General features: G+C 34.6%; 1 protein-coding gene across 5 annotated transcripts in view; it reads right to left on the reverse strand.

Moving 5' to 3' along the window:
• The window catches only part of LOC110033360 (GTPase Era-like), a 42,665-nt gene extending 29,440 nt beyond the window's left edge, over nucleotides 1-13,225 (reverse strand). For all 5 annotated transcript variants that reach the window (XM_020737302.1, XM_020737304.1, XM_020737303.1 and 2 more), the window contains exons 1-2: nucleotides 12,868-13,225; nucleotides 12,670-12,771 (exon numbers count right to left, since the gene is read on the reverse strand). In XM_020737302.1, coding sequence (XP_020592961.1) covers nucleotides 12,670-12,771; nucleotides 12,868-13,173 — 408 coding nt within the window. In that variant the 5' untranslated portion in view covers nucleotides 13,174-13,225. The remainder of the gene's footprint in view (nucleotides 1-12,669; nucleotides 12,772-12,867) is intronic.
• Nucleotides 13,226-13,612: the final 387 nt, after the last annotated feature.

Raw genomic sequence — 13,612 nt, forward strand, 5'->3', positions numbered from 1 at the left:
GACTCCTGAAATAACTGTTTCTATTTGAGCCACTCACACTTGCCTTTTTCCACGGTACCATTTGAATTCTTGAAGACTAGAACCATTGATCATTATCGAGAGTTTTCTCAAATGACTCCCGTCATTTGGGATGTAATTAACTATAGAAGCTTGCCTCTATAGGGAACTTGAAACCCAGGTAAAATAAACTCTATTTAATCTTTGTATTAAACAGGGGAATTTGTCGGTCATATATAAAAGGTTCGCAGACCAAACAGATGTCACAAATCTCTTAGTTTGCATGATTGGGTCTATCGCTGAGGTCTACACTTATCTCTCGGGAGGGTGTAGTATTCGCGGTATCAGACACGATTATGCAAACTATCAGACTAATGAGATCCATTTGGTCTCATTTTTCAAAAATTAAAACATACTACTTTTAAAACTCAAACTATATATCTTTTATACTTAAATTAAATCTCAAAAATTATTTTTATATTTTTATATTTTCAAAATCTAAACAAATCAATCGAAAAAAAGTTTGACCGACAACTGTGAGAAGATCTTTCTTACATTTCTCTTGTGATGAATAAGTTGGATGTATAGGATGTTAGGATGCTTATAGAATTGATGTTTAATTATTAATGTGATGAGTATTCTCAAAACTTAATTTACTTTCATACCGATCAAAAGAAACTGTTAAAATTTGTTGTGATCCATTATGACTAGGAAGAGTGATGGAGGAATGATTAGAGCATTCAAATTGAACTATAGGTATTAAGCAAAAGTAAACTATAGGTAGATGCAAATAGATAGAAAAATAGGCTTTGATGGGTTCAAATTGGGGTTTAAAACCGATTTAACCAAACTACTTTATACTCCCAGGAGAGGGTAAAGTAGAGAATTGCTCCTAATTGTCGCTAGCCACATTTACAATTTGAAGTATCTATTCCTATACAATCATTTTTATCATCATAAGAGAGGAGTCACTTTTACATCTTGATAATCACCGATTTAATTAAGTTAGGTAGCTTTTAACATTAGAATTAATTGAAGTGGAGTAGTTGGTAAAACTTTCACCTAATCACAATTCCAAACTAAGACCTAAATGTAGTAGACTTGATTTTTTCTTAGGTAAAACTTTCACCTAATACACAATTCCAAACTAAGACCTAAATGTAGTAGACTTGATTTTTTCTTAAATGATTCATTACCTCATCCTTATGGGATCGACAATCCAGACTCAATAGAGGCGTATATTACTGAAACGATACGTATACTTGCATCAGAAACCCCCGCATGCAAAAACACCTAATTTTAATAGCTAAATCAAGTGGTTAGGGAGCGAATCAAGTTTCTAGTGTCATTAACGGGACATACAATATTGTGATATTGCTGGGGTGGACCAAGTTTCTGGCGCTGTTGTCGGGAACGGCGACAAAGAATTTAAAAAGAATATTAGTTGAACCTATAAGACTTAAATTTAAAAAATCCTATTGTAATTCATTGTGTAAATGTTTGTTTGTCTGAAAAAAAAAAATTTTTTAGTATTTGTCAAGTGTGTTTGTGCTAAACTTACTAGTTGAACCTTTAGTTGTGCATGCAAAGTGCAGGACCTGCAGAACTTGTACCCTACAATTTAGAACTAAAGAGTCTATTAGAAAAATTAGAAAATAAAAAATTCTTCACAAACCATTAAGAGATTACGCTAATCCTAAGACATATGAAATTTACATAAGTATTCAATCTCCTGTCATAGAAGCTAACACATTTGAATTGAAACCTGTTATTATTCAAATTGTGCAGAACAACCATTTTGAAAAAACCACGACTAAGGATCCAAATTTACACTTAACAAGGTTTTTAGAACTTCACACTACATTTCGTTATAATGGCGTGTCAAACAATAATGTTAGACTTAGACTTTTTCCCTTTTCTTTGAGAGAGAGCTAAACTAAGGTTAAACTTATTAGCACCCTGACAAATTAGGATTCTAGGTGACTTAGCCCAAAAATTCCTAGCTAAGTATTTATCACCTTTAAAAATTGTTAAACCTAAGAATGATATTACTTCATGTTGTCAGTATGAAGGTGAATCGATGTATAAAGCGCGGGAGAGATTTAAGGAATCTCTTAGTAAATGCCCACATCACGTTCTGCCCGATTGGTTAATTATTCAAATATTTTACAATGGTTTAGTAGAATTCCTTAGATCTATTATTGAAGCTACCGCTGGTGTTTCACTCATGTCGAAGCCATTTGATGAGGCCTACTCTTCGATTGAAGAGATGGTTACAAACAATTTCCAATGGTCTTCCGAAAGAACAAATCCTTAGCTAGTGTGCATGATACTAATGTGCTTTAAATTCTTATCTAATGTAGTAGAAATATCAAGAAAGCTAGATCAATTCAGATTGCACCAACCTCAAGTACCTCCAGTATTTGAAGAAAATTTTGTTTGGACAAATGGTTGATTCTAGCACTTCATCATTTGAGACGTTAAATGCATTTAAAAAAAGACCTAACAACCCTTACCCTTATTTAACAACCCTTATTCCAACTTCTATAACCCAGGTTGGAAGAACCATCCTAATTTTAACTGGATAATAATTCTGGTGGGGGAAATCAACAATGAGAAATAATCAAGCAAATCTTTTAGGAAATTGGAATAATCAAGGTAGTACTAGCTATAGACCTTCTTATCAACCAGACTTTAACAAGAATCCACAATTTAAGGAGAAGTTATCTTTGCATGAGGTTGTATTACAAATGGAGAATCCACTACAAAGTCAAGGTGCAGCAATAAAGAATATAGAGAACCAATTGAGACAATTTTTTTGCTCACTTAGCAATAAGCCCTAAGAAACTCTTCCTGGCAACACCAAGATAAACCATAATAAGAAGAATAGTGAGCATGTTAAAGCTGTCGAATTAGGAAATGGAAGAGTTAAAGGATGTAGTTCGAAAAAAAGATTGAGGTTGAAAAGAAGACTGTGGAAACTGAAAAAATCTGAAGAAAACATTTCCAATGAATTAAAAAAATCAGTCTCTCCAATTAACATTAACTTAGAAAAGCCACCACCACCATTATCTCAAAGATTTCGACAGTAGAAGTTGGATCCACAATTTTCAAAATTTTTTAAAAGTATTTAAGAAGTTAATTATTAATTTTTCTTTTACTGAAGCTCTAGAGCAAATGTCTAGTTATGTAAAGTCCATAGTACCCCAAATTTGACATTCCGGGAGAGAGTTAGAGAAAATATCAAATTTGGGGCAAAAATCTCAACCTCACCTCCCATATATCTCATATGAATCCACTCGTCCCCACTATCACAAATAAATCTGAAAGTAACCCTACTAATCTAAAAAATCCTCCAATAGCTCCCACAAAGAATAAAAACTTCATGTGTACACCAGAAAGAAAAAATTCAATAAGCATGTAAAGAATTATATGCAAAATCAGGAATGAAAATCACCGGAACCAACTCCACACACCACAAGTATTCACACCAAAGTTGGGTCAACACATCATGAGAACCAGGAGGAAGAAGGAATACAAGAATTCGCAAAATACCCGAGAGAAAAATTTGTGGCCTATAAGAAATTGTCTTCTTACAAATCTTTTGTTCAAGTTTTGGATAATGTGCAAGTCCCAAATTCAATCCAAGAGGCCTCATCTATTCCTGTTAGGAAAAAAACTGTAGAATAGGAGATTATTTCACTTAGAAAGAATGGTATCTGGATCACAACTCCGTCACCTCAGAAAAGAACTTTAGGGTTCAAATTGGTGTTGACCACAATATAAAAAAGGAGCAAACCAAATAAATTAAATTAATTAATTAATTCCTAAATCTTAACTGCTTCCACCTCCTAAAGCCCGCCACCAGATTTGCAATTCTAATATGCAAGCATACAAAAGGAGGTCCCTTTTAAAGCCAAAAAATATAATACTTCAACAAATTTTTAATTTATATGAATGATTTCAAAATTTATATAAACTTCATAGTTATCTCTTAAGTCAAATACAATATCTTGAATGTGAGCCCCAATCTTAAAGTCTTACTCAACTAGTCCGACCATCTCCATCTTAAAAACTGGAGTTGATAAGTTTAGTAAGTTCCAATAATGTCCAATCACATGCACAAAACTTGCAAGTCCAATCCTTCTTGTCATGACTGGAGTTGACAGAACTAATATGTTAAAGATATCAAACTTAACAAGTTTCAAACATAAAAGTTTTAAAAGTCAAAACCATGATGATGGTCGCATTAACTGAAATTTTTAAATCAATATTTTCAAAGTAATCAACCAAAATGTTCTAAATTAAAATTAATCACGTAAAAGACTTGAAACAAACTTCATCCACCCTCTATAATAGTTGATTAAGGGTGACAAACTTTTAATAATATTTAACTCACAAGAGAGCTAATGTCGCATCGAGTGTACCATCATATTCACAATCAAAGTAATTTCACGCCAATAAAGACATGACTCAAGTCCTTGTTTGCATGATTTGGCCTAAAGACTCAATAAAAATAGCAATTACAGTCAGTGCCCTCTATCTGATGGTTGCCGCCAAATGATACCATTATATTATGATTAGTTTGCAGTTCATGTGTTCCCCAACGGCATTTTATCCTTTGAGTTGTGAATCATAAGGGTAAAATTGATTGGCACAGAACTTTCCGTTAGCAAAATTCAACTTAAATTTGTCATTTTAGACAAACATCCACCCCAAATCTATAAAGCATCCTCGAACAATGCAACCCACGATTACTAATAAAAATCCTTCAATCATTTTGGAATGATTAGCTCCTCTGACTAGATAGATCAAGGACCATGATGACACAGAATAATGAAACCATGAAAGCTTTGATTGGGTACATCATCATTTCCCCCACCATCTACTTTAAACTTCAAGTGATAAATTTTCTATTTAAAATGTATGTTTGTTGCTACTATATGTTGATTATTTAGTGCTCTCCTGTTATTAGGAGTGGTATTTAACCATAGAAGTTTACGTCTATGAGAAACCTCAAACCCCATATCAAAAATTCCACACAAAATAAGGGCGAAATCTCTAGTTAGTGTATTATCTAAAATCTAATCATCCTTCGATAATTTAACCCTTATAGTTATCACAAGAAACAAATAGAGAGACTGTAGCATTCCAAAATTTTTTAAGCCCACAACAAGTTCAGTGTTAAGCTATAGCAAAAGGTCCACTCAGTCATATGAGATTGACTATCAGGAGACATTTACACTAGTGGCAACACTAAACACATTAAGAGTATTGCTCTCATCGGTTGTCAACCAGGAATGGGCCTTTACAACAGTTAGACATCAAAAATACATTTTTAAATGGGATCTTGACAAAGAAGTAAAATCATTGTATGGGTTGAAACAACCTTCCAAAACAAGGTTAAAAAGATTCACTAAGACTATTCTAGTCAAAGTTAACTATCAAAGTCAAACTGATCATACTTTATTAATGAAATCAAATCAAGAGGGTATAATAATCATCTTCATTGTATATGTAGATGACATTCTTCTATTAGAATTGACGTGGGGAAACTTGAAACAATCAAATAAATAATAACTTCTGAATTTGAGATCAAAAATATTTGAACTTTAAAATACTTCCAGAAAATGGATATACCTAGATCCAAAGAAAGCATTGCCATATACCTGAAAGAATATGTCATTGACCTATTAATGAAGACAGTATATTTAGGGTGCAAACCAACAAGTACTCATATAGATCCCAATCAATGAGCAGCAAAAGGAGAGGATAACATCACAATTGAAAAAATTAGGTATCAAAGACTTGTAGGGAAACTTATTTATCATTTTTTTTTTTTTTTTTTTTTAGTGACCATACATATGAACAATCTAAATGATGATCATTTAAAAGTGGTATTTTAAATCATGAGGTATCTAAAGATGACTCCTGGACGTAGATTGATATTCAAGAAAACTGAGAAACATAGTATGAGGTAACCTAATTACATGAAGAAATAAAAAAGCAAGTTATGGTGGCAAAAAATAATGCAGAATCTAAATATCGTGCCTTGGCCCTAAAAATTTATGAAGGAATGTGGCCAAAAAAATTATTAATGGAACTACAAATGAAGAACAAAATCATTAATAAGATGTTCAGTGATATTCAACCAGTTACCAGTATTTCAAAGATTCTGGTACACTACAACCAAACATATAGAAATTGACGAGCACATCATCTCTAAGAAGGCCAATGAATGGGTTGTCCAACTCCCTAACTCAATGTCAGATTGCTAATGTTTTCACCAAACACTTCTTCGGAACCACTTCAGTAATCTCAACAGAAAGTTTGCGATATATTACCTATCCAACCGAAATTGAGGAAGAGCATTGAGATGCATATAACCGTGGAGCACTGGGTTTAGCAAACCATGGCTCCACTATTACATTTGAGGGGAGGGGGTTTTATTCTCCCTAAATTATCTGTTGTATTTTTTATTTCTTCCCTTCTTATAATGATTTTTTAAATTTCCCTTCAATTGTATTAAGGCTAATATTAGTCGTAAATATTTGTTATTTACTTAATGAGAAATATATAGAGTTTTTTTCCTCTAAGAACGTTCTTCATCAACTCCACAAACTAAAAACTTGGCACTAGCCAACTAACTCTGATTACATGTACAAACCTAGTTTGGGCAACTAAACCTTCACATGTTTGGCACAACCAAAAAAATAATGCATATAATGTGTGTCCCCTATCAAATTCTCCTTATTAGAGCAAATCTTAGAGGAACACAAAACCAAACACAACTAAAGTGCCAAATAATCCTAGCCGATTAGTGAGACAAATGATGCATAGGAATAGATGTATAAGCATTTAGCTAGTTTGAATCATACATAAGTTGATTTTGCTCGCCCAAATCCCAAGTGTACCAAATCAGTGTAATGCATGTGCATTTGGGATAGTATTCTAAGTACTTAATTCAAAACAGGTCATCTTAATCCACCAAATTCTATGTAGCCAAGTACAAATACACAATGGACTCAATGTTAAAGAATATAAATGTTCACGCGCAACACAACAAATTACTTCTTGTAATAACATAGTTCAATGAAAGCAGAGGTTGCTATCAAAGTACAATTATTTCCTATATAATAATCACAATTAGTAGAGAATTGTTGATGTTGACGTAGAAAGCTAAAGCTCAAAGTTGGACTCTCTTAAAGCCATTTATAGTGGCAAAGTACAAGTTGTTGACCATAAAATAAAGGAAAAAAAAGGAGAGAAAAATTAATAAATCAATTAAATTCCAAAATCTCACCTGCACCTACTTGTTGAAGTGTATGTTCAGTTTGATAATTGTTCTCCCTCCTCCTTAGTTACAAAGACGTACAAAGCCTTTCCATCTTACGCCTAGACACAATTACACAACCCTCTGCTTTCTCCCTTTGATTGCACTTGCTCCTACACCGCAACCAAAGCTCTGATCCTATTCCTCCCTGTTTGAATAACTTGCAGTACCAAAGCCACTCACCTCCTGATTCATTCAAGAAACGCAGGCAAAACAACAAACTTACCTCTTCCTCTTTGTTCGATACGTTACCCATTGCATCACTTCCAATCGTTCCCCAAATAAAACCCTTCCTTACCCACCTCCATATTTTAGATCTTTATTATATATTATTTGTTTGTATAATTGTTAAAAAACAAAAAAAATTGCCTTGCATTTTCATTTATTGATTTTGGCATTGTCGCTTCAAATCCAGCGATTGCCGATATCTCTGGTTCCACTTGGAAATCAATAAAAATGGGTGAGGTGGGGAGAATTTTAAAATATTGATTTGATGAAGCTCGGGTATTTGTTCTTGGAAAATAAGTACCGCTCGGAGAAATTGCGGGCTTGTTTGAAAACCTTTTAGATAATTAAAGAATTTGGATGCTCGTCATGGGAAAAACAAATATTTATCCTTGAAAATTAAGTACAGCGCAGAGAAAGTAAAGTACTACTCAGGAAAATGATTTCTTATGATTTGACCATTTTTATAAGTACACTGAAAGCCTATAGTGCTTTTAAAGATAGTGGATTAAATACATATTTTTGTTCACAAACAATACCAGGTCTTTTAAGATAGTTGAGAGAAAAGATATTCTTACGTGCCCCTTAATGGGAGTGTTGATGCCGTGAGGATGCTGAAATTTAGGGTTGTAAATTAGCTTAAAATTTTGGACATTTTGAACTTTTAAAATAATATAAAATGTGGATCATTTTATGTTAAAAATAATTTGAAACTTACTTTTAAAATGTATGATCATAGGGCCTCAAAATAAATAAAATTCGAGCTTTTTAATTTTAAAATCTTATGTTTTAAAAGAACAATAATAAGTTGAATTTAGAAAGACGTTACCAGAATTAACCAAAAAAATCCAATAGAAAAACATAATTTTATCATTTAAAACAGCACAGAAACACAATAAGACACTAATATCCGGCTAGGGCTGGATAGACGCTCAGTGGAGCTTCATGGGTGGATGTTGGGGCTGGTGATGATAGCTGGGATGGGGTGTAGATGGGGATTCAGTGGTCGCTGGAACGTTTAGAGGGCGGACAGCCTAACATTTTTGGTGGGGAAAGGAAAGTGGCAGCAGGATTGGAAACAGAAGGTCTTTCCGATAGTAGCGGGAGGGGCGGCTGGTGAAGCTCGTGACAATAACATGGGAAACAAGAGATTGACAAATACAGGAGGGGATAGGCTGAGGACAACTCAAAACAAGATACAGTCTAAGCGCCACCTACCCTCAGTTACATCCCTAGCAAAGGAGACGCCTGGAGGAAAAAAACAGAAAAAACTAAACCCTAAAACACATAACCAGCCTATATATAGCACTTGGAAAGAATAAGAGGGGGAGGGGGCATAATTGGGGACATGGGCGGCTTCTAGCCCTTTAGAATAGTCAGTCGGCCATGTCCCTTGTTGAACCAATCTTCTACTGAACTGGGTTGGGTCGGTTCAACCAAGCCCAACAACAGTCTCCCGGGATTGGGGAGCTTCGAATGCATTCGTCGAAGCTTCTGGGTCTCCGTAGTATATTGTCACGTCTGCGACATGGGACGTGGCAATAAAGTTGCAGTCCCCTCGCAGGTCGATCTTATAGGCAATATCATTCAACGTTTGAAGTATTTTGGGCCATTCGCTCTATGTTTGAGTATGTTAAATGCTCCTACTAGGAATCGCTCACTTTTCCCCTAGCTTGTTAGCCTGTTTCTTGTACTTGTGATTCTGCTTAGTGATTTCTTTTCAAATCTCTTCGTGGAATTTCTGAATCGCATGCACTCGTTCCTCGGCACTAATCTCTAATGTCGACATAAGTGGTACCAACTTGAGTGTGGTGAAATCAAGTTTAAATTACCTGAAATGGCTCCAACTAGAATTCTAAATGTTTTAATGAATAGCTTAGGAATGTTGCGCTGGTTTAGGCTAAACCTGCACTAAAATATTTCATATTTTGAAAAACAATCAATTGGACCTTCCTGTCTAGAGGGCAGGGTTATAAGTCACGCACAACTATTCTAATCTCCTATTAAAGATTAGAGTTAAGATAAGTCTAGTAAAATCCAAATCACATAGTTTGATTCTCCTCCTTAGAACTAGAGTCGATGTGACTAAAATGCTAAAAAATTTTAAATTGACAAATTTTAAATGAGTCTTTAAGCATAAAAATTGTAAATGCCAAATCCTCGATGGTGATCATATTGATTGTAAATCTCAACCAAATGCGTCAATTTTAATCAAACTTTCAAAGAAAAAAATTAAACATTCAAGTAAAATTAATCACTTAAAACAAATCACATTCATCCTCCGCAACAGATTGTTGAGGGTGACACAATTTTAATTGACTTCAACTCACAAAAAATTAATGTCACATCGAATGTATCATTATATTCACATTAAAAGTAATTTCATGATAGTAAGAATGTGACTTGAGTCCTCTATCCATATGAATTGACCTAAATACTTCATAAAATAACGTTTACGACTAGAGTCATCTGACTAGATAATTACCATCAAATAGCACCATTATGTTACATTCACTGTTGGTTTGTTTCCCAATGAACTTCTACCCTTTAAGTTGTGAATCATAAAAGAAAAACTGACTAACACAAAGTCTTCTATTAGCAAAAGAAGACATAAATTTGTCCCTTAGACAAACATTAACCCAGGTCTACAATGTCCTCTTGAACGAAGCAATTCATGATTGTTGACAAAGATTCTCAAGTCAGCTTGGGTCGACTACCTCCGTTGGCTAAGTAAATCAGGCATCATGACAACCCTAAATGACAGAACCATGGATCTTGATCGTGTTCGCCATTATTTCCACCATAATCAGCTTTTAAGATAATGTTGATAATTTTGTAAATTTCAAATTTAAAATTTTAAATATATTGTTATAAGCTAAGAATCAAAGCAATTAATGACTAACATTAATTGAAAGTTCTCTCCCACTATCTAAAGGAATTAGCCATAGGGGTTCGCACCGATAGGAAACTTTGAACCTTAGATCTTAAAGTCCTCACAAATTGAGGCTGAAATATTTTGGCAGTGTTTTATCTACTATTCAATGTACCTTCTAAAAGTTTGACCCTCAAAGCTCTCTGAACAAACAAAACAAAATAAAACAGAGACTCAGAGGCGTCGAAACTTTTGGAGCCCACACAGGGAACATGGAAAAATTGGTTATGAAGATACCATAAAGTCAAAATATAATCTCTATAGCATCTCTATAGTCAAAAATGATATCTTATTTTCAAAGTCGTTAAGGAGTTGTTTCGTTGCAAGTTTTATAGGTATTTTGTAAAACAAATGCAAGTGTTTTGACAATTCTAATGTTTGGATGAAAGTAAAAAAAAAATTAAGTAATATAAGGCAAACTTAAAATATATCGCCTATCTATTTTTTTACTATTCCAGACTCCCTATAAATTGCTCATGAAGCAAATCACAATCTCACTATCACCTACGTATGATCATGCCAGCATCCTCACCCTAGCAATATGATCTCAATCCCCGCTTACAACCCCATCACATACCTAACCCCCACCACGTAACTTGTCAAGCCCCACTTGAAACATGTCTAGCCTTATCCCATCAGTCCGCCCAAAAATCATCTGTGTTGTCCCCACCCCCATCATTGCTCATAAAGCTCACATTCGCCTCCATCCCTATCACAATTCTTCTAAGAGGCTTAGAATTTTTCAAGAGAAGAGCAGGCCACCCTGCAGTGAAATAAAACTTTCAATTATTATCATCAACTAGAAATTATTCAAAAACCTAAGCAAATCACTATCAAGAAGAACTTAAATTAAAACAATGTTAAATTTACGCTTCTCTATATTGAGCCCCTTATAAACACACGTTTGTCTACGACTCATTTGTACTCAAAATATTTAACATGAAAATGTTATTTTAAATCACAATGAGCTATCTAGCAATAAATTGACATATGTCTAAATCATAGCAGCATTACAAAGGAGAAAACAACACACATCCTAGTTAAATAAAAAGAATCAGCATAAAAATAATTGACATTTTATTATTAAATTTATGACAATAAAAACTTTCAAAGCACACACACACACATATATATATATATATATATATATATATATATATGCACGTGCAAGCCTTGGTCTGTTAGCGGCGAGGTCACTGTAAGTCCTCTCAGGTCAAGGGTTTGATCCCCCATATACACACACATATATATGCGACATGACGGCGATTGGCCTGCTCCTCCTCTCGCAAGCTTTCCTGTTTATCCACACCTCTTGTTTGAGCCTACTTGAATTTGTGTGTGCTATGCTAAGCTCGATCCGACTACTGACATTGTCTCTTGAGCACACAAAACTGCAAGTGTGACTACTCCCTTTCAATCTTGCAAGTTGTACGAGACACGTCCCTTCGTCCTCATCCCGATCGGTCTTGCATGGAAACTCACACACCTTAGCTTGCTCACTCAAAGGTAGCACTTGTCATTCGACCCTCCCCTTACTCTTGTGCTGTCTCACAAAATTGATTGGAAACAATTTGATGTTGCTCGCTTGCATGTTCTCCCTTGCTACTTCTCATGCGCTGCACTTTGATTCCCGCATGTGTTCGACAAACATCGCAGCACTTGATTTCATGGATTCCAGTCATTCCATCTACGTCACCTGTGCTCTCTTATTCTGCTATATTTCTCGTTCAATTTGCCTCCAGCCTTCTCTTCCCATCTCCTCTTACAAGCACAGCAATAACCTCCCCCTGCTCCGATTCATATTATCCCCCCTCCCCCTCCCCCTCCCCCTCATGCACTGCACTTCAATTCCCGCATGAGATCCACAAACATTGCAGCCCTAGCCTCACAAGCCGATTAATTATTTTTTATTGAAATGGAATGTTACAATCCCAGTCCCCTTTAGTGCCCAAGATTGTCTTACTTCTATTTTTTATTTTATTTTCAAATTATTAATTGCAAATAAATATAAAAAAGTGATCTCTTCACTTTCAAATATGTTGAATTTACTTCAAATTGCAATTAAAATATTTCTAAATACTTACAGCCCAATAACCCTAAAGCACAAGAAAATGAGTACAAACTTTTACTGCATAACAGAGAAAATAAACTGAAAATAGACTGAATAACAGATCAAAGGCACCTTCCCAATGAGGATGATTTTTTGAGAGTTCTTCTCAACAACAATTTCAACTTGAATAAAGTCCTTTGCAGTAGGCCTACAAATGTAATTGACAACGTTTACCTGTAGGATGACTAAGGGCAGAAATGAGAAACATTCTTTTAAAATAACTGAGGTGAGGTACATTTTGTACGGCAATATGTAGCTCTGTAAATTTACCTGGCATGCATATGGCACTTCGTTTCTATACTGCATGAAGATCTTTTCCCTTACAATTTCTGCAATAAAGAACCTTTCAGGGTGTTCGCTGACTATGTCCTGTAATTGAGAAACAGGAAATAGATAAAATTTTTGGATATATGGTAACCATAAAAAATGTGTTTTTAAACGAAAAGGTAAAGGTGGTGGTGTCGGGGGTTTATCTAGGATCTGGACCATACGTTTCTCCAAGACCCATGTAACATTATTTCCATCATGGCATCTCATTATTGCTTCAAGAGACATCGTAATAAAACATTTAAGCATAAAACGATAAAGTGCATCAATCTTTCAGTTTTGCCCCGCATAAATTTCTATGCCAAAATAATATGGCACCTGCCAATCAAATGGCCTGCCCTTGCCGAAAGAGTTCTTCTAATTACATAGATAAAGTAATAAGTATGAACACAATGTTAGAATGATTTCAGAAATTAGGTCTAGCCTAATGAAAGATCTATAAGTGTATTCTTAAAAGACAAATATATATAGCTATACTAATTAATTCTATAGAATCTATAGTCCTAATTAACAAAAGTTTAATTATGGCATATCACTATGGCATACATTGTAGAATATCTCCCTTCAAATTGATGATAATTTTGCAAGCAGCATCAATTTCCCAATAAAGAACTAATGTCATTGTAATGTCAAAGCCTTCGTAAATATGTCGGCAATCTAAAATTTTGTAGGAATGCGTCAGAGAAAT

This window comes from Phalaenopsis equestris, unplaced genomic scaffold, assembly GCF_001263595.1.
Source record: "Phalaenopsis equestris unplaced genomic scaffold, ASM126359v1 Scaffold001147, whole genome shotgun sequence".
NCBI classification, from domain to species: Eukaryota; Viridiplantae; Streptophyta; class Magnoliopsida; order Asparagales; family Orchidaceae; genus Phalaenopsis; species Phalaenopsis equestris.